General features: G+C 40.5%; 1 protein-coding gene across 1 annotated transcript; it reads left to right on the forward strand.

Annotated features, from left to right (window-relative positions):
* Positions 1 to 16: 16 nt before the first annotated feature.
* On the forward strand, positions 17 to 21,316 carry LOC139479100 (cystinosin-like). The gene is given in 10 exon segments (XM_071261862.1): positions 17 to 205; positions 10,479 to 10,566; positions 12,033 to 12,239; positions 13,413 to 13,553; positions 14,335 to 14,434; positions 15,715 to 15,834; positions 18,225 to 18,395; positions 19,113 to 19,230; positions 19,984 to 20,150; positions 20,152 to 21,316. Coding segments are annotated over 10 exon segments (1,179 nt in total). The 5' UTR covers positions 17 to 156; the 3' UTR covers positions 20,170 to 21,316.
* The last annotated feature ends 1,532 nt before the right edge of the window (positions 21,317 to 22,848 follow it).

Genomic DNA, 22,848 nt, shown 5'->3' on the forward strand with positions numbered 1-22,848 from the left:
TTAACGAACAGCGCCACCTGAAGACATCAAAATATACAAATCATGTGACTTTTTGCACATGACTGGCTAGAGATGAGCACGGCTCCAACACATGACATGATAACTAAAACATCTACAGGATCACATAGTCGACAACCTGAATGAGGCGGAGTCATCATGTCGGGCAGTAGGTTATTAGTGTGGACAGTGCTTCTTGGTATTTTGTGTAAGTACTCAATTTCACATCAGAATTATTAGGAAGTTTTTCACTTTGAATGTATTGATTAAGTAGTTAGTTTACCATTTCCCCCCCCGCATTTAATAATTAATGCTATTGTAAACAAACTAACATATTCATACTTCAAAATACACATTAATAGTACACAATGCAAATATATTTGTAATTGACACCACTAGTTGTTTTGCAATTACTTGCCACAAACCATGAAAACAGAATACAAACTTTCCACTTAACAGGAAATTCAAGACTAGGGTGATTGTTATTGATCAGGGATAGTAAACATGGTAAATGTTTCTGGTGATGAAACTATATGACTAAGCAAGGTTTTTATCCTTGTGGAAGTAACCAGCAGTTGTTAAATTTGTGTATGTCATGGATGGCATATGTTTCAGTGGAACTATTTAATCATCATCATGCCAAGTTCTACTTGGGGCAGTTGGGTAGCCTGGTGGTTGTTAACTGGTTAAGGGACATGCCTAAGATCTAGGTTCCATATGCCCACGTATACGATATGTGAAACTCATTTCTGGTGTCTTGCTGTCTTATGTAAACACTTCTCACTCAAAGGCAACTAGGGTTTCAGATCGGTTCATTTTCTAGGACATTAACTGATTGTGATCGAAAATGTCCTGTCAATATTTTTTCAGATTTGCAAGAGATGTAGAAGAAATGTCCTATCTGAAGTTAATAAAATCATGAAGATATCCTAATGACATTTGTATCCAGCAAACTCCCTACAAAGGGCTAACATAAGATAGCCATGGTGGTTGGGAATGCATGGGGTTCACTGCAATGTCATTGAAATCAGATCTAAGTTCTCGCTAAACAAATATCTGAGGACATCCCATTACGGGTCACGTCGGAACAAAGGTTTCATCCGACCAATGAGAGCATCATTTACCAGATCATGGAAGTGATAGTGAGAATGTGTTTTCTAATCATGTGACCTTATTATGCGTAACACAATGTATTCTGAATGACAGTTACCGGTCTGTACGACTGATTCCGTCAAAATCTTCATCTATATAATATCTGGCTTCAGCGGGATAAACATTTCAAACGGAAGAGACTTTCCATAGCCCTAGGAACTAGTAGGAAGTACTGCCATACAATCTCCACATTCTAGAATTCCAGAGTTTTCTTTGGTTCAGTTTTCTAATTTTGATTCAATATTTTTCAAAGTATAGTCTGAAATGGAAGTCACCAGTTTGAAACTGGTGTCATAAAGGTTGAGAAAGCTGCTTCCTGATTGGCTAATGTTGTCTTCTTGTTAGTGATTTTATTGGTCAAAGTTCATGAATGGTCACTCTAAAGTGAACGTGCATGGGGATGTGCTCAGATCTTTGTTTTGCGGTAGTGATTACTAATATCTGATTTTTATGAGATTGTGTTCACTGTGGAATGATACTACCTTGTTCAGTACCGGAGACCAAGGATGTAGAGAGGCAGAAATGTACCTGAAAACGTTTCCTAGCCTGAATAGTGATAGCATGGAAGGATGCACCCTAGAAATCCTGAAAGTCTAATAGCCATCGGGATACCTCTAACATTGATGAACTGACAATTGAAAGCAAGCAAGTGAAACTTCCTAACCCTGAGGTATGATGATACTTTGCCTCAAACCACCACCAGCTGTTGCCGACAACAGATCAACAGATCGATATTATCATGATGATTTAATAAACTTTCACCCCATTTCTCTGACTTTGAGAGTGTAGCTGAACACTGTCATGAACCAAACATTCTGCATCAACTGGTTGACAGTATATGTATATGAGTGAATTAAAACACTAAAAAATTTACCATGCAAGAGGGGTGTGAAAATCCACCAATACATTGGTTCATTGATAACATTCTCGGATGATACAATACACACTTATATGTATCGATTCATATTTTAATCCCATATCAATTCATATATTGATCCCGTAATGTTTCACCTATGGAAGCAATGGGATGACTTCGTTGGCAAAGTGGGTCCTACCGACATTTAAAAAAACAATTTTATAATTATCAGTGATTATTAATTTATGTTGTATGTACATTGTTCAATGTACAAGTTTTTGGACGTAAATTCTGGTCTAGTCTAACCATGCTAACTGGTGTTGACAATTCAGTTGATCTGGAAAACAAAGTACTGACTATTTTCAACAGTGTTTCAAGTAAGAGACTACAGGTAATTTCAAGCCTTTTTAAGAAAAAGTGTTTATGCCCTATGAAACACAAAAATTCATACAAAATTGCCCTGAATTAAGTATTGTGACACATATCGTATTGTGACCTGTGAAGATCAGGTCTTTAGCAATCCATGATTGTCGTAAGAGGCGACTAATGGGATCAGGGGGTCAAGCTCGCTGACTTGGTTGATGCATGTCATCATATTCCAATTGCGTGGATACTCATGATGTCAATCACTGCATTTTCTGATCCATACTCGATTATTAGCCAGAATATTGCGGAGTGCAGCCAATAATAAAAAAAGCATTTATTGGGAGAGAGTTGCATTGTAACTATGCAGGCTGTGATTCTGTACTGTTATCAGCTCAGTCCTGTTGGAATATATTTTTATTGTCCCCCCCACCCAAGTCCTTTTGCTTGTTGTCAGAGTTGACCATTAGGTAGGTAGGTCAGACTTTGGGCTTGGTTGATTGCCTATTATCATACCCAATGATAGGACATTGCTCATTAAATTAATCACTGGCTTATTTGGCTCAGATTCCCCCATGTATACTCTCAGCCTGCGAAGAATGTATTAGTTATCAACAGTGCCTTGGCACTATTATACTTCCTGTTCATGGTTGACAGTTCCTCTAAGGAAGTCCCTTGTGGTTTTTATAGATTTATATTTAACTTCATGATTTGTTGATATTGAACTTTTCCTGACACCGGTAAATCCCACAAAAGTTTCAGCATTTGCAGTATAAAGAGTGTCTGGAGAACCACAGGGTTTTACATGATGCAGAAATGTGAGTCCTTACACACATGTATAAAATGGATGCAGAAAAGAAATATATTGTATTCTGAAAGATGCACAATAATATTCATTGTACCCAATTGTTGACAAGAAATATAAAGGTCCTGTATGTAAATTAATTATGATTTTTGTCAGTACAGTACACTATATCATTACATTACTTTACAGGATCCTCATGTTCCAGTAAGGACTCTAGAAATTAATTATTGGGGGTCCCCTGGACCCCTCTTTTTGTAAAATCCCGGAACAGGGTAGAAGGAAATTTGGTTGTTATGAACATGATGAAGGAGACCCGTGAAGATTCCGGGGTAGAATAGGTCTTCAGCAACCCATGCTTGCCGTAAAAGACGACTAACGGGATCCGGTGGTCAGGCTCGCTGACTTGGTTGATACATGTCATCGATCCCAATTGTGTGGATTGATGCTCATAATATCAATCACTGGATTGTCTGGTCCAGACTCAATTATTTACAGACCGCTGTCATATAGCTGGAATATTGCTGAGTGCGGCATTAAACAACAAACAAACAAACAAACAAACAAACCAACATGATGAAGGAACAAGCATGAAGGAGGAAGGGGGACTGGTAAACACTGTGAAGATGCTTGCTTCCTTGAATAATGTTCAATAATACCAGAAGGTCTTCCCTGTGCCAGAGAGCTGCTAATTTTGTGACAATATGATTTGGGGAAGTATGCGTTTCTAAATTAGCATGATCTAGGTAAGCTTATAATAAGAAGTCAATCAGATTGTGATAAAGTCGTTTGTTTTTAGGCTAGATCATGTAGATGTTAATTGATTTCCGTTTTCAATACTTGAATGCAAAGCGAATAGGTTTACTTCATTTCCACGAATTTTGCAGATGTCATCTCATTGCGCTTGCTCAGGATCCCTAAGCCTATTTCAATATGTTGCATGACTGAGTGAGGACAATCAGCCTTTGGGTTTATCTAAACCTTTCAGAGACAGATGTTTGACCCCAGTCTGCAGCAAATGTCATTAAATATTCACAAATCGGAATGAGAATTTTCATTGTTCATATTCATGTTAATATATAAACCTAATAGTAACTTATTTGATGACTTTGTAGGTTAGGCTTGTATTTCACTGTTAACTGGAAAAATAAATTGGAAGAGACTTGCAAATATTGTTTTGAGGTGATGTGAAATGAAGTTTCATGTCGCGTCCAAGATTATTGCACTTCCATAGCGGCGTGCATGCTTATGTGTATGTGGCTGCTTGTACTAGTCCAGACTTATGATGATTTTATTGTACCAGCCCACTGAGATATCATGCTCCAGTTTAACATGAATACCCCACTCAGACACAGTTTACTGACTCTTGAGCCGACCAGTCTTTGTTTTAGCCCCTTAATGCTGAGCAAAGACAGAGTAACAACAAGTACCATCTTTTATTGTCCTTAGTATGATGCAGCAAGTATCTAATTAATGTATGCTCAGGTACTCTTGCTTGGGGTAACCCAATGGTAAAGGTGCTTATCACACCAAATACAAGGGTTTGATTCCTCAAATGGGTTCAGTGGGTGAAGCCCAATCTTTGTGTTTCCCCTCTATGATAGCCATGGTATGTTGTGGCACAAAACCAAACTATCTTACTCACTCATTTGTTACCATGGTTACTTGTGTTGGGGATCAACCATTTAAATATTCTGAGAGGGAAGAGGTCCTGGGACTTACTGTTTGTGACAGTCAGCATTCCATGATACGCAAAAGAAGTTCTCTGAATGTCAGCAACGTCAATGTTGGATCCAAAAGAATTTTTTTTACACATAACATGTTATTTTTCGAAAGTTCCAAACCCAGTAAATGAATGAATATTTTACAAGTCATCTTTTCACAGGGGCTAGGGGCTCCCAAGAATATCACACGGTCAGCCCGTTAGTTATATCAGTTTCAATAAAATTGAACAGTAAGCCAAAATACCAACTTATCTGATTGGAAGAAGTATCACCTATAACATGTATATACCTAACCCATGGGGCCTGTGATGATCCGGGGTAGAATAGGTCTTCAGCAACCCATTCTTGCTGTAAAAGGCGACTATGCTTGTCGTAAGGAGCGACTAACGGGATCGGCTAGTCAGGCTCGCTGACTTGGTTGATGATTGTCATCAATCCCAATTGCGTGGATTGATGCTCATGATATTAATCACTGGATTGTCTGGTCCAGACTTGATTATTTACAGACTGCCGTCATATAGCTGGAATATTGCTGAGTGCAGCGTTAAACAACAAACCAACGAACTTAACCCATGGGGATTCTGGGTAATATAGGACCCCAGCAACCCATGCTTGTTATGAGAGATGACTAAATGGATCGGGAGGTCAGGCTAGGTGACATGGTTGATTGCATGTCATTGTTTCGGATTTACGTGGATCGATGCTCATGATGTCCATCACTGGATTGTCAGACATGATTATTTACAGAGTGTTGTCATATAGCTGGTATATTTCAGAGTGGGGCGTTAATCAAGAAACACATGTACATATACACCAGTATCTACTGCCAATGCATGCAGAGCATGTGATTGTGTCTCAGACAAAGATGAGGGTAGATTAGATAGCTTACTTAGCTGATAACAGTACTATAACAAAGGCAATGGCCAGCCACTGCGATGGAGCAAGCACCTCGATGACATTGCAAATGTTGTCATGGACGATTTTCAATATGTGGTTTATGTTTCGTGATGCATTGGTGGTGGAATGGTCCAGGGTGCCACATATTTGAAGAATAAGTATGGCTGTATGGGTCTTTGTGGTATGTAGTAGTACATAAATCTGCTCCAGGTCTATTATTATATACAGAAATCTTGAGATAGAACTCAGTATATCGAAATTTACCCTACCATGTAGTGCTAACAATGGTCAAGTCCAAACCTGGTTCTGAAACTGGTTTAGCATTAAACAAACTCTGTGTTGTCTGTGAGAATTATCTCTCTGAGAAAGAAGGCGACCTCGCAATTGATAATATTTATGATGATTTATCTCAAACTACAATAGATCTTTTTTCAAATTTATGACACTGACAGTAAAAACAATCAAAGCAACTATGTACAAAGAGTTCCTGAATACAGATTTTCGACAGATAACTTCCTTGTTTGTCCTGCTTAAGGCATGCCATCAGTCTTTCTGCCATTTTGTCTACAAACAGGGACAAAAGAGATATCAACACTGGTTTGGTACCATATGGTTTGGTTTGGTTTGGTTTGTTTGCTGTTTAATGCGGCACTCAGCATTATTCCAGCTATATGACGGCAGTCTGTAAATAATCGAGTCTGGACCAGACAATCCAGTGATTAATATTATGAGCATCGATCCAAGCAATTGGGATCGATGACATGCATGTACCTGGTGTAGATTTATGTACAACTTCATACGACAAAGATCCCTTCAGCATAAGCATGTTGTGCGAAGGTCTTCTAGATGTTGGTTCAAATCCCAGTGGTGATCCTTGGTTTGTCGGCACCAAACTTTCGCTTCAGCAATGTATTCAACATCTTACCGAGGCAAGGGAGTTAACTGACTTTTAAGGTCCAGTTTCCACCCTTGCCGAACCTGGCTGGAATTCCACCAGTGGCTATTACAAGTTATGTCCCTTCTATGCCTCTCTTATGGACAAATCAGATTCCACCTCTCCTATCATTTGCATTTGCTTCCAACAAAATGGCGGCGCCTAGTCAAGACGATCTGATCGATAATCAAGGTCTATATTGTGATACGTCGCGAAGTGCATCAAATCACGTGAGCACCTTGATTAAAAACATGAAAAGATTAGGAAAATATCTGTTGACATGTGGTGCACATGCTTTGCAAATCCTGCAGTCGACCTAATATCTGCATGACAGTTTACGAACCGGATTTCGATTTCGTTGGGTGATTATGAATGGACCATGCATAGACCCATTAGTCATGGCAAAATCTAACTCCATAATACCAACCTAGTTCGGCAAGGGTGGAAACTGGACTTTTATAGTCAGTTAACACTCTTTTCCGGGAAGATGTGTATTCAATGACTCTGCTTCCTCTCATGATAATCTGACATGCCATGCTTGAGTTGTAATACTATTCATTAACCTAATTCACTCCGTGCACATGATAACAGATTTGCTGTGTCAGTGTCAGTTATAGCACAGCGATATGGAGATGATATGAGTGATAGTTATCAGACGTTTGAACAATAACTTGTATCTCCAGTCAGACTCAGGAAGACTATTATCTGGAATGGGCTTGAATAAGCAGGGTAGCCAGTCTCAAATGATAAATCAATTTGTAGCCGATAATTTTGGGTTACCATGGTTACCCTTTTGTTTTAGTACCCTGAATCTTTGTTCTGTACATGGTAGTCATGCTCTTTCTAAATACAGTCAGTCCACTCTGGTGTTGGAGTACGAGAGTTAAAGGGGCATTTGCTTTAGGAACTATTACTCTGAGTTGGCGTGATCTGACAGGTCATGATATCACACACATTCCATTGGTTAAAGGCAGAAAGGGTGACGACATGTAACGACCCCCCACATGGGCCATTTAACCTCAAGGACGCAAGTTTTAATGGTAATTAGTATCCATCAAACACTTGCAAGACGCTCAAGCATGACCGATTCAAATTTTTTATGATAAAACTACAGAAAATGTTTTTGACATATAACTAGATATGGATCTATTTGTGGTATCCAAGGTTTTCATTCAACTTGATATGTAGTTTGACAGTCTGGTGATCTTGTTTCCATACGGTTTTCACAAAGCTTCTCTTGACACTCGGTTGTGTTTACATTGTCAGTCACTGTTCGAAACTGAAACACCGCCACCTTGTGGGCTATTTATAGTCAGGGTGGGGTTTTAGTTTAAACCTGCATGAGACAAGGATGAGTGAACACATTTGTTTACCATTGTACTGATCTAAAAAACTTGAAAACTGTCATGAACTATGCTTACTACATCCTCCTCCCATCCTGAATGGTGTTCAGTTTTGTGTTGATCATCTTGTCCCTGTTACAATGGTTACAGAATTGGCTAGGCTGTAAAATTGAGAAAAAGACATTCGTACAATTAGGCCCAAGATGGTATTCCATCAATCTCTTTGTCCTCTGATGTGGGTAACTGGTTAAATACCAAATGTGGTAATTAATGTGCTTGTGTGATATTCTCTCCTTGTATGTGGGAATTCAGTTGCCATGGAAACAAACTTTCTTCCTGAATCATAACAGCAGAACCACCACTGAAAATATCAAACTAGTTTAGACTGACTGAACAAGTCTATCATATGTGTCAAGTGTTTATTATTTATGCATTAATCATACATTGTAGCAGAAATTATGTATTAACTTCTAGCACAGCTGTTTCACAAAGCTTTATAGAACAATAGCATAAGTGTTACTGTTAACTTCAGCAAGTGAAGCAGATGAATTGTGATAATATTTGAAGCAAATTGAAAATCCAGTAATACTTAAGATTAGTTCTGAAAGGCTTTTGAATCTTTTTACACATTGTTTATGCACCTAACACTTAGTCTATGAAAACACTTCTTAGAATAATTGTAATTTTTTTCACAGTCCATGACACAGGACTAGGCATTTTTATGTATCGTCGGATCAAAGGTTTCGGACATCATATCATATTTATTGTGATTACTCGTGCTATAAACATGATAAAGAGGGGTGTAGCATCACACAGACGTTGTAAATAGTCAGATGGTGGCTAGTTTTTAAGAGAAAATTGTCTTTTATAAGTGAATGAGATGTTTTAAGGTGTTCATGTGATTAGAGAAATAAATATGAATGTTTCTTAAGCGTCCAAATACCCATGACATGGGGGATACTATAAGGGTAAAGCTATTTTTCAGGGCATTATCATTTGCAGAATCCTGAGATCTTCCCTTACCTGCCCGACAAAGGAGGGCAGTTGAAAAGACAGAGGGCTTCTGCAAATGATAATGCCCTAAAAAATAGTATTACTGTTGATGACGTCACTATTGAACGTGACGTCACCTATCCCTATCCTATGACATCAGGGGCGTGATAATGGCCCGTCGACAAGCAATATGAGGGCATTATCATGATTATCAAGTGGCCCGCTCATTTCTGATAACATGTGGGAGGTTTAATGATAATTCTACCCTTTTTAGCCAAAATGTCAGTTAGCGCTTGACTGATCATTTGCTAATTTATGAATAAAACATGACAGAGAATTGTTTGAATGGCTTGTCCATTGTTTGCAGGAAAGGTCCCAAATACCTCCATACTTGAAATACATTTTCTAAGAGCTGGCTAATTGTCGACACAATGATTTACAAGATGGTACAACTTTAAAATACCTTCGCCACTTATTAAACTCACTAATTGTAAGGTTATAGCATTTTGCCCTTCATATGACTCTAAAAATAAATGTTTCAGGAACTATTTTACTTGTGAACGGTGGATTTTGAGGAAGTAATTGAGGCATATGTCTTCATATAATAATCTGAAGCGGTAGTCAAACTTAATATCTGATGGGTCATTTTGATTTATTTTGGTATACCTAGCTCTGCCTACATGTATGTAAGATGTGCATTTATCGGCTCGGCTCAGATCCACATAAAAAACACAAATCTCTTGTACACAGTTTATCATAATTTGTAACAACATATTGTAACTTTCCTTTCACATGGCAGTGGGCTTTTAAGTTGAATTTTAAATTGAATGCAACCCATATTTGTTTTTTTTTACGGTCGCTCTTTCAGTCGAGTTAATTTGCTTTATTGTAAATTGTATAACTTGTATTATCTGAATTTCATCCATGAATTTATTTTTGTTTATGGTAGCAAAACTCAAAAATAATTTGCTTGGTCAGCAAATCAAAGGAGAAGGATGTTTTACATCTATCATCGTGAACTTTTCTACTTTTGTTTGTGGTGTTATCTGATCTCATCTAAATCTATTTTGTAATAGAGCAACAACATATATATTACTTGAGTTATCAGATTTAACAAGAATATTTCATGTTTAAGTCTATCCTTGACATTGTGAAATCAGTCCATCTGATCTTTCAGGGACAAAGCAAATTAGAGTGGTAATACAGGCACAAGTTGTGTAGGCCTTGACCATGTGGAACCCTGGCTTTATCATGTTTATCAATGTTAGATATTGAGACCCACAAATATATTTTTTTAATTCACATATTCATTTTAGACCCACAGGATTGATGAATAGTACACTGAATGACTGGGAAGTAAGTATTTGACACCATTTCTCTTTGTATGATACCTTTATTTTGAATTTATGTTTTTCAGCGTTTGGAGGGGCATCGAAGTTGACATTTTCATCCTCATCCCTGTCTGTGGAAACACAGGGGACGTCTCAAATTGATCTCAAGCTCGAGTGAGTTATGCATTTACATCTGACTTCTCTTTATCATTTTGAAACAATTATGATTGATTAAGTGTGCATTTTACCAGTCATAATCTGATATGACCATTTGGGGTAAGAATATCGGAGCCAGTATTTCCAGTAATTCCCCCCCAATTTATGAATCATCTTTTGTTCATGCTGATTTGTTATTTTACGCCAGTTGGTCCATTGTTTTCATTGTTGCAAACTGGCCCATAGCAATGTGACGTCATATCAACATCATTGTCGTAAATACTTGAAAATGATCATTTCCAACACTAGTGCATGATCATGAAAAACACATTTTTATCAAATAAATTCAGAAAAAAGACCATGGACTTGGGCTGGGATGAGTCCAAATTTACTACCCAGGTACTCAATACCCTGACCGGGCACCGCTATGGGTCTCAAGAGTTGGTTAAAAAATGTCCGAATAGGAATTGATTTACCACAGAACTCACAAAAACTATTTATATACTAGTACAAAACAATCTGATCATGCATACACTGAAGTTGATGGACACTTTATCCTTACTGGAACATATAAAAGTCAGAACGAATGCTTGCATAGTCAGAAAGATATGGTAACATTAGCGACTTGTAGTGTGACTATGGAGTTTTGTTGTTAATGTCATTAAACAATATATCACATGACTGACCGCGGGTCCGGGTAATTGTATGGGTACCTACTCAGGAGACCTGTGAAGATCCGGCGTAGAATAGGTCTTCAGCAACCCTACTTGCCTTAAGACGTGACTAACGGGATGGGGTGGTCAGGCTCACTGACTTGGTTGATGCATGTCATCATAACCCAATTGCATGGCGCGTTGCTCATCATGTCAATCACTTGCTTGTCTGGTCCAGACTCTATAATTTACAGACCGCCATCATATACCGTAGTGGAATATTGCTGAGTGCAGCAAACAAACCAAACCAAAACGTACTCAGGACCCACCCGACTCAAGTTACTGAGTTACGAGTCCCAGCCCTACCATGGACGATTGAACCTTGTTAGTCTATGTACCTCTCTATGTCATTACTACTGACTAGTTAGTTGTTAAACCGGAATTTTAATAATACAGATAGTATATGTGGGTGAAAGGTTTTACGGTATACAGAATAACCTTTAGAAGAAGTGAGTTGGGTTAACGCTGCTTTGAACAGTATTCCCGTTATATCACAGCGTCTCAGCTTAATGTGGGAGGAAAGTGATGTCGACCTCAGACGTTTACCATTTTGGTGAAACCCACAAGAAACATAATCAGGGCAAAGCAGGATTCAATAATACCAGTAGGTTTCTGGCATGCCCAAGGGACATAACTCTGCACAGCAAATTGGGGCACCTCAGAAGACTGGGCCACCCATCCCCCCATAACCTTTAGAAGTCTCAATCTGTATATTGTTTCGCATGTTTTGTGTGGCTAATATGTATTTAATATGTGATGCTATTGTTTCAGCAAACAGCTAAATGAGACTGCTGTGGTTTCTTTCACCTATCAGATTGGCGATGGTGCCATAGAAGATACCGAGAAGACACTGCTGATTCATCCAATACCACCTGTGCACTTGACCACAGATGTCACTAAGGTGACTGTCAATGTAACGGGTGTCAGCCCTGGTCACCTGAACCTGGGAGTCAACTCATCAGCAGAGGAACTGGAGGAGTAGGTTACATTAATTATTGACGAATATATTAGAATTTCATCCCTGTCTCTCACACTACCAAACACCCTGCCTCACATAATGTTATTGTCCCTAGGGACCTATTGAGATAAGTACTTTGCTATCTGTTACCTTCTTTATTTTATTTGAGGGGCGGTCGGGGAGCCTAGTGGTTAAAGTGTTCGTTCGTCACGTTGAAGACCCGGGTTCGATTCCCGACATGGGTACAATGTGTGAAGCCCATTTCTGGTGTCCCCCGCCATGATATTGCTTGAATATTGCTAAAAGGGACGTAAAAACATACTCACTCACTCACTTTATTTTATTTGAGCCCCCGTGGGGATTGGGGTTACGATCATCCCTGCAACCTATGCTAGTTGTAAGAGGCGGCTCAGTGGCTTGGTTTATTACTTTTCATCATACCTCAACAGCGTGGATCGTTGCTCACACTATCAGTCACTTGTTTGTCTGCGCCAGTATTAATTATTTGGGGCGGCCATCCTATAGCTGGAATATTGCTGAGTGTGGCCCTTATGTGATGAAATGGCCATGTGTTTATGTGAATGACATTCGTCAACAATGTGCCTTGAAAAGTTTGTTAAATAAAAATATGAAACCTTTTGACTCTCTTTTTTAACAAATGAAGATGAAAATCTAATAATTCATTAATTCCATACTGGTAATACTTTGTTAAGACATACGATACTTGCCATAATAAGAGCCCTGGGTGATTACAAAATTGACAAGGGTTTGGGGTGGGATGGGTGCTTATAAAACTCATACAAGTTAAATTTGATTGAGATCACGCTGTAAAGAACAACCTTGATGAAACTATCTGATTTTGATAAAAGTAACATGGCAAATATATACCCCTTCTAAACTCCTGTTTTTTCTGTAAAAGTATTGATTGTCATTCAAATGTTTTAGCTTAGTACAGGCGCTTGTGAAGATTACTTATAGATAAGTATAGAAGTTGTTTATGTGAGCGCTTATTGGATCGGGGTGCTAATATGGTGAATATGGAATATTTAGTTGTTTAATATATTCAATATCATATTTCAAACTAGGTTTCTCAGATATATAGAATATTTTCACTGATTTAGAACCTTCATCATTATCATGATGAACGATATTTTATCAAACTTTTACAAATTCCTTTGATGTTCTCTTCGCAGCCTCAGTGATCAGTTTGTGCGAGTTGACATCATCCATAGTTCAGCACTGTCTGTTATCAATGCTGTGATTGGCTGGATATATTTTGTAGCTTGGTCGGTGTCTTTTTACCCACAAGTCTACTCTAATTATAAGAGGAAGAGGTGAGTTGTGATCCTGTGTTTTAACATGACACTTGGAAGGGTTCATTCCATCACATAGGTGTTAATTTTGTAAACATTTGTGCACAGTAATAACAAATGAGACAAAATCTATTTTGGATTTTGATCAAATATTTGATTCATAAAAACCTAATCAGATAAGCACTTTTGAAAACAGATAAATCTGATTGGTTGATTTGTGAACTCTAGAAATATAAAATATACTTTTCAAGGAATTTGTTGGCCTCAAGTCAGTTACCCATTGGTTTGTATATGATCATAATCAGTAACAATATCTTAAGCTTGATTATAGTATTGATTTTGCTTCCATAAATACAATCTGACAACCCTCCGTAGGACGTCACATTGGGTGAACCATGAGAAAACTTTTACCACCCTCTGTATAAAAGGGACATGTTGGTTCTTGAGCCATTCAAACGTCGACTTCATTTCTTGACCTCTTGGATTCAGAAGTTTTGATTTTAACAAAAGAAACCCCACACAAAACACAGATCTTCTTTCCTAGGAGGCTCCTTTTTGGGTGTAGATGCTCGGCAGTGACATGGTGTATGATATCCACAAGAGAATGACAGTCTGGCCTTATTATTTCCATTTGGAACTTGTCATTTACCATGTTTACATTCAGTTTCCATATATAGAAATCAAATCACTTTTCAAGCTCATATCAAGAATTGAGAAGCCAATATTGTATCATATTGTTCAAGATAGGATTTTTATGAGCATCAATATTCCCAATTAAATCTTTTTTTGTCTTTTGTTGCAGTGTGGTTGGTCTAAACTTTGATTTCCTTTGCTACAACATCACTGGCTTCTTGGCATATGGCTTCTTCAATGTAGGCATGTTCTGGATTCCTCTAGTAAAGGTGAGTCCACTACAACTTGTAGCACACCTGCCTTTTGTGTGAAGCTTATCTCTCTACACATAAAGTCTCTCTATGCATAAAGTCATGTACAATGCATAGGGTTATGTAGTTTGCCTTCTCTTACCTTACCTGTTTTACTTTTCACCATAGTTGTGAATTTGATATCATCCATGGACAATGCTGCCTCTGCGGTACAATCCATAGAGAGCCTGCATGGAGAGCGGATTGTTGGTGGTTTGATTCCAGGGCCGCAACATACCAAAGACGTTAAAAGATGGTACTTGTTGTTACCCTGCCTGCATGGGGCTCGGCATTATGGGGTTGAAGCAGGGACTGGTCAGCTTGGAGTCAATATGCTATGTTTTGTGTGTGTGAGAGGGGTATCCATGTTAAACAGTGGAAGTGGTATTTCGTTGAGCTAGTACTATAAAACCAGCATTAGATAGGACTAGCACAAGCAGCCACACACATACATAATATACACACACATGCATGCACATAACCTTGAATGTGACGTAAAACCCAATTTCACCTCACCTCCATAGAAGAAGCCACATTGAGGTGAAAGTTCAACATGCTTGACAAATGATGTTTTAAATAATAAGGGATCTAAACAACCCCATACACAACATGGGAAGGAGGTCTTTGTGTTATGTATTAGATTGTACCATTTATGTAGTATATAATCTCTTTAAAATCATATCTTAGTTCTCACTACCACTAAACAAAGATCTCAAGACATCCCATTACAGGTCATGTCAAAACGACCTTTCGAGAACTTAGCTAATCAAAGAGCAGCTTCCTCGAGCTTAATGGCACTTATTCAGACTGGCGACTTGGATTCCAGACTAGGCTTTAAAAAAGATTTTGACGAAGTTCTCAATTCAAAATTTGAACAAAAAACATTCTTGAATGTCAAATAGATCACTGATTTGTATGGCGGTACTTCCCATGGGCAATGCAAATTCTCTTCTGTTCAAAATGTTTATCCAACTAAAGCGAGAGGTAGACGATGATTTTGACGGAAACAACCATGCAGCTTGTATAAACTGTCGTTTGGAATACCCAGGGTTAGTGTTTTCGAGGTTGCATGATGAAAGATCGTTCTGACGTGACCCGTAATGGATCTCCTCAGATCTTTGTTCAGCGGTAGCGAGAACTTAGATCAGATTTTAATGAGATTGATACAGGATACCCACATTACTGCTACACCTCTCATGGTATGACATTGAAAGAGGTTTTGATAGGCATTTGAAGAATCTTTCTTGTGTTATTTTCAGGCCCAGTATTTTCAAGAACATGCTCGCGGGATCAACCCTGTCCAGCTGAATGATGTCATCTTTACATTGCATGCTGTATTTGTCACGCTGGTCACAATAGGACAGTGCTTCATATACGAGGTAAAGAGTGGGATGGGTGCAGTCAGGCTGGGACAAGTCTATACTTACTACCTGGATACCCAACCCCCTATTACCTGACCCTACATGACCCTGTATTACCCAACCTTACCTGGGTACCTGACCCTCTATTACCCTACCCTACCTGGGTACCTGACCCTCTATTACCCAACCCTACCTGGGTACCTGACCCTCTATTACCCTACCTTACCTGGGTACCTGACCCTCTATTACCCAACCCTACCTGGGTACCTGACCCTCTATTACCCTACCCTACCTGGGTACCTGACCCCCCTATTACCCGACCCTACCTGACCCTGTATTACCCAACCCTACCAGGGTACCTGACGCTCTATTATCCTACCCTACCTGGGTACCTGACTCTCTATTACCCAACCCTACCTGGGTACCTGACCCCCTATTACCCGACCCTACCTGACCCTGTATTACCCAACCCTACCAGGATACCTGACGCTCTATTACCCTACCCTACCTGGATACCCGACCCTCTTACCCTACCTGGATACCCGACCCCCTTTTACCCAACCCTACCTGGATACCCGACCCCCTATTACCCTACCCTACCTGGGTACCCGACCCCCTATTACCCTACCCTACCTGGATACCCAACACCCTATTACCCTACCCTACCTGGGTACCCAACACCCTATTACCCTACCCTACCAGGTACCCAACACCCTATTACCCTACCCTACCTGGGTACCTGACCCCCTATTACCCTACCCGACCCCCTATTACCCCACCCTACCTGGGTACCCGACCCCTATTACCCTACCCTACCAGGTACCCAACACCCTATTACCCTACCCTACCTGGGTACCCAACACCCTATTACCCCACCCTACCTGGGTACCCAACACCCTATTACCCTACCCTACCTGGGTACCCGACCCCCTATTACCCCACCCTACCTGGGTACCCAACACCCTATTACCCTAACCTACCAGGTACCCAACACCCTATTACCCTACCCGACCCCCTATTACCCCACCCTACCTGGGTACCCGACCCCCTATTACCCTACCCTACCTGGATACCCGACCCCCTATTACCCTACCTGGGTACCTGACCCCCTGTTACCCTACCCTACCTGGGTACCTGACCCCCTATTACCCTACCCTACCTGGGTACCTGACCCCCTATTACCCTACCCTACCTGGGTACCTGACCCCCTATTACCCTACCCTACCTGGGTACCCAACATCCTATTATCCTACCCTACCTGGATACCCAACACCCTATTACCCTACCCTACCTGGGTACCCAACACCCTATTACCCTACCCTACCTGGATACCCGACCCCCTATTACCCTACCCTACCTGGGTACCCAACACCCTATTACCCTACCCTACCTGGATACCCAACACCCTATTACCCCACCCTACCTGGGTACCCAACACCCTATTACCCTACCCTACCTGGATACCCAACACCCTATTACCCCACCCTACCTGGGTACCCAACACCCTATTACCCTACCCTACCTGGATACCCAACACCCTATTACCCTACCCTACCTGGGTACCCGACCCCCTATTACCCTACCCCACCTGGGTACCCAACCCCCCTATTACCCTACCCTACCTGGATACCTGACCCCCTATTACCCTACCCTACCTGGGTACCTGACCCCCTATTACCTTACCTTACCTGGGTACCCGACCCCCTATTACCCTACCCTACCTGGGTACCTGACCCCCTATTACCCTACCTTACCTGGGTACCTGACCCCCTATTACCCTACCCTACCTGGATACCCAACACCCTATTACCCTACCCTACCTGGGTACCTGACCCTCTATTACCCTACCCTACGTGGGTACCTGACGCTCTATTACCCAACCCTACCTGGGTACCTGACGCTCTATTACCCTACCCTACCTGGGTACCTGACCCTCTATTACCCAACCCTACCTGGGTACCTGACGCTCTATTATCCAACCCTACCTGGGTACCTGACGCTCTATTACCCTACCCTACCTGGGTACCTGACCCTCTATTACCCTACCCTACCAGGGTACCTGACGCTCTATAACCCTACCCTACGTGGGTACCTGACGCTCTATAACCCTACCCTACCTGGGTACCTGACCCTCTACTACCCTACCCTACGTGGGTACCTGACGCTCTATTACCCAACCCAAGCGGATGAGCATGTATTGTTTAGGGTCTTGAAAAGAGGTGAGGCTCGAAAACATGTTATGTGGTTCTTTATGATCAACTACATTAAGTACATCTTCAGATTCTCTTGTTGTACCTCGTTCAAATGGAATTTTTTATACTCAAGTAAACAATGAATAACCCCTATGCAATTTTTTATCACTGGTAATTACTGGAGAATGGAAACACTGACGTATGCCAATTTTTCAGAGAGGAGGTCAGAAAGTCTCTAAAGTATGCACTGTGCTGTTGGCTGGCACCTGGCTGTTCGCGTTTATAGCTCTGTTCGTGGCAGTGGGCAAAAAGATCACCTGGCTGGAATACCTGTACTATTTCTCCTATATCAAGCTGGGAGTCACTCTCATTAAATATATACCACAGGTAAGACACAGCAGCTGAAACAGCCTTCATTTATACATATGTTGAAAGCAGTGATTGCGGTATGATCAGATGTTTACAGTGTATGCCCTGGCTGATTGTGAGGCATTGTATTTCAACAGCATTGAAGCATTGTATTTCAACAGCATTGAAGCATTGTATTTCAACAGCATTGAAGCATTGTATTTCAACAGCATTGAAGCATTGTATTTCGATTGTTGCTCATGCTGATGTGATGGTTATTTAAAGTCCACTTCATATTTTTTTGGACTGCCTCCGTGGTCTAGTGGAAGAGTGTGTGCCCGGAGAGCGGAAGGCCCTGGGTTCAATCCCAGGCCGCTTCATACCAAAAGACGTTAAAAGATGGTACTTGTTGTTACCCTGTCTTGTACTCTGCATTAAGGGGCTGAAACATTAAGGGGCATGGTATCTCAGTGAGCTAGCACTATAAATCAGCATCTGTCTGGACTAGTACAAGCAGCCACAAACATGGCATGCAAGAAGCTATGTAAATGCAATAATCTTGGACGAGAAGTTAATCCCAATTCCACCTCACCTCATATATTTTTGTTTTTTTTAAGTTCAAATTCTGCAAAAGTGTAAATGTAGTAACAAACATTATGTAGTATTTGTATTGAGAACAAGTGGAAACATTCATTTGGATGATAGATTGATGATAACATTTTTGAAAATCTGCAATGTCAACTTTTTGTTGGGTAGGCCTGGATGAACTACAGAAGGAAGTCGACTCTCGGCTGGAGCATTGGAAACGTCATCCTGGATTTTACTGGTGGTTCCCTCAGTCTGCTGCAGATGTTCCTCATCGCCTATAACAATGGTAAGTTCCAGACACAGTGGGTAGGCTGAGACAATGGTAGGTACCAGACACAGTGGGTGTGGCAAGACAATGGTAGGTACCAGACACCGTGGTAGGCTGAGACAATGGTAGGTACCAGATACAGTGGGTGGGGGCATGACATTGGTAGGTACCAGAAACAGTGGGTGTGGCATGACAATGGTAGGTACCAGACAAAGTGGGTGTGGCAAGACAATGGTAGGTACCAGACACCGTGGTAGGCTGAGACAATGGTAGGTACCAGACACAGTGGGCATGGCAAGACAATGGTAGGTACCAGACACAGTGAGTGGGGGCATGACAATGGTAGGTACCAGGCACAGTGGGTGTGGCATGACAATGGTAGGTACCAGACACAGTGGGTGTGGCATGACAATGGTAGGTACCAGACACAGTGGGTGTGGCATGACAATGGTATGTACCAGACAAAGTGGGTGTGGCAAGACAATGGTATGTACCAGACAAAGTGGGTGTGGCAAGACAATGGTATGTACCAGACAAAGTGGGTGTGGCAAGACAATGGTAGGTACCAGACAAAGTGGGTGTGGCAAGACAATGGTATGTACCAGACACAGTGGGTGTGGCAAGACAATGGTATGTACCCGACACCAGGATTGTTCTTCTTTCATTTAGATATTGTACACATTTGGATGGATGGGCTTGATCCATACGTAATAACACACAGAACTGCCCATTATGATGTGGACCTAACAACTTCAAACTTGCTTTTTTCAGATGATTGGGGCTCTATATTTGGTGACCCTACCAAGTTTGGCCTGGGATTCTTCTCAATCCTGTTCGATATCCTCTTCATGACCCAGCACTACTGTCTGTACCGAGGACAGAACCCATACGAGATTGTTAATGAAAAAGAGAGCATTGTCAATATCCCTAGCCATAGTTAACAAGCTAATAGAATAAATGGTCCAATCAGCTGTGGGCAGTCTGTAGTGCATGCGGCAGTTATTGCCAGTTTATGAGGCAGTCATTGCCAGTTCATGAGGCAGTCATTGTCAGTGCATGGGGCAGTCATTGCCAGTGCATGGGGCAGTCATTGCCAGTGCATGAAGCAGTCATTGCCAGTGCATGCGGCAGTCATTGCCAGTTCATGTGGCAGTCATTGTCAGTGCATGAGGCAGTCATTGCCAGTTCATGGGGCAGTCATTGCCAGTGCATAATGCAGTTATTGCCAGTGCATAAGGCAGATATTACCAGTTCATGAGGCAGTCATTGCCAGTGCATGAAGCAGGCATTGCCAGTTCATAAGAGTCATTGCCAGTGCATGAGGCAGTTATTGCCATTGCATGAAGCAGTCATTGCCAGTGTATAAGGCATACATACAATTACTTATTTTATTAAATATATATATATATATATAGAGAGAGAGAGAGAGAGAGAATTAGGGGATGATTGTTTGCATAAATGAAGGATTTATCAAACTGATTGTGTACATAGAAAAATATAGGGAGGAGATTACTATGAACTGTCCTCCTTCAGCACTATTCAAGGTTCAACAGGGGGCACGGTTGGCCCAGTAGTCTAAGGCGCCGCGATTCACTGCGCAGAATTGCGTCCCTTGCCACGCCAGAAACCTATGATTTTCGGTTCGAATCCCACTTCGCCCCGATTATGTTTCTAGGTTTGTCAGCACCCTACCCATGCTCGTGGGTTTCACCGAAGTGGTAAACGTCTGAGACCAGCATCACTTCGGGGTTTCCTCCCACATTAAGCTGACATGCCACGATATGACTGGAATATTGTTAAAAGCGGTGTTAAACCCAACTCACTCACTCACTCACTCTTATGTGCCAAACCAAATGATGTATTTGTGTACTGTTTGTCATGTTTTGGGGTAGATTTCCCTCACTATGTAGTACCAAGATATCCACCCCACTGTGATGGATCAGCTTTCAATGCAATTTTTCAATTGTTTTATTTAATACATGTAGTATAGGCCACAGGCCTTTGTGTACATTATATAATAATACAGACAGGCTGTTAAACATTGAATAATAAGTTTCAACATGAGCATTATAAATGTATATAGCTAAATTAACTACAGTGTTGGGAGGGGGGGGGGGGGGGGGGGGGGGGGGGGGAGAATCTTTATTCCTGTATAAATTACCACCAAAGACAATATATAGATCTTAATTGTGCACCCCCCCGCCCCCCCTTTTCAAAAAAGCTGTATGCGCCCATGAGATGGAACTTGGTTTGAATATAAGTTTGTCTTCAAACAGGGAAAATAAATATAAAGTGCTATTCCGTTTCAACACAGTTTAGGCTGCATAACTTACATTTACGTAGATTTCGTGGAATATTTGCATGCTGCGCACATTACAGCTTAATCGAAATCTGGAAAGAGCAGTTTTTGGTTTAACTGATGGCATGAGTTTCAGATAGGTTTCTTAATCTATAAAAGTTTTGAATTTTTGAAGAGGAAAGTAGTTCACTATGCCAAGTTAGCTGAAAGTTGTGTCTGGATGGATGGATTATAGAACAGTTGTCACTCAGGGAGTAGAGCAATCAATTTGTTTCTTATCTAAAAATTGGTTAAATTGAACCAGATTGAGAATACATTTCTGTCCCTATACAAATATATGCTTTATATATGCAAAAGAAACTATTATCTCAACAGACCAATAATTGCCTGACATGTATGCGTTACCTGTGTTAATGCAAGGATGGTTAGATAGATACTCAGTTGTACAAGTGGGTTTTCATATTGTGTGTCAGTATTGGTTACTGTTCTGCTAAGTTTTAAGTTGTCTACGGTTCAAAATTCACTGTGCAGAGTTGTGCCCCTTGGTCTGGGATCTGCTGACTGGTTTGAATCCCAGATTTCTTAAACCAGTATGTTGCAGATGTTAGTGTACTTGCCATAAACCCATCAAACAATGTGTACAATGTCTGTCTCCAATAACTGACCATCCCAGACATACTGTACGCATACATTTTGTATTCTACTCCAACAATTGGTGCACTTGTATGGCTGCATCTGAAGTACATACATACATTTTATCAGAAATAAATTTAAAATAAATCACTATTAAAATCAAATTGTTTGAAAGTGTTTTACTTACTCTGTCCAATTATATTTTATTTGCCAAATGTTTCCTCATATTTCAGATTTGTATTTTAAAGAAAGTTTGATATAATGTGCCTCTATATGTACATATTATAATTGTTGCAATGTGTTTTTAAACAGGGCTAGTATTGATTATCACGTGAATATTTATTGATTTGATTATAAAGTTGTATTTGATGATGCACCTTTTAATGTTTTAATAATTCAAAACTATTTCTTTCTTTTAGATCATCATGTTTATCGTAATGTAATATTTATTTTTTAACAAATCATGGGATGCTTGTATATCTATGAGAGTGACCATTTATGTATATTTTGGTACTCTGTTCCTTGCTGCTTGGGGCAGTCAGGTAGCCTAGAGGTTAATGCATTCACTTGTTACATCGATGCCCGGGTTCGATTCCCCACATGGATACAACGTATAAAGCCCATTATTTGTGTCCCTCGCCGTGATAGTGCTGGAATATTGATAAAAGCCGCATAAAACCCCACTCACTCACTCTCTCAATCAC

Source organism: Haliotis cracherodii, unplaced genomic scaffold (genome assembly GCF_022045235.1).
Source record: "Haliotis cracherodii isolate W230 unplaced genomic scaffold, xgHalCrac1.p SCAF_4, whole genome shotgun sequence".
Lineage (NCBI taxonomy): Eukaryota > Metazoa > Mollusca > Gastropoda > Lepetellida > Haliotidae > Haliotis > Haliotis cracherodii.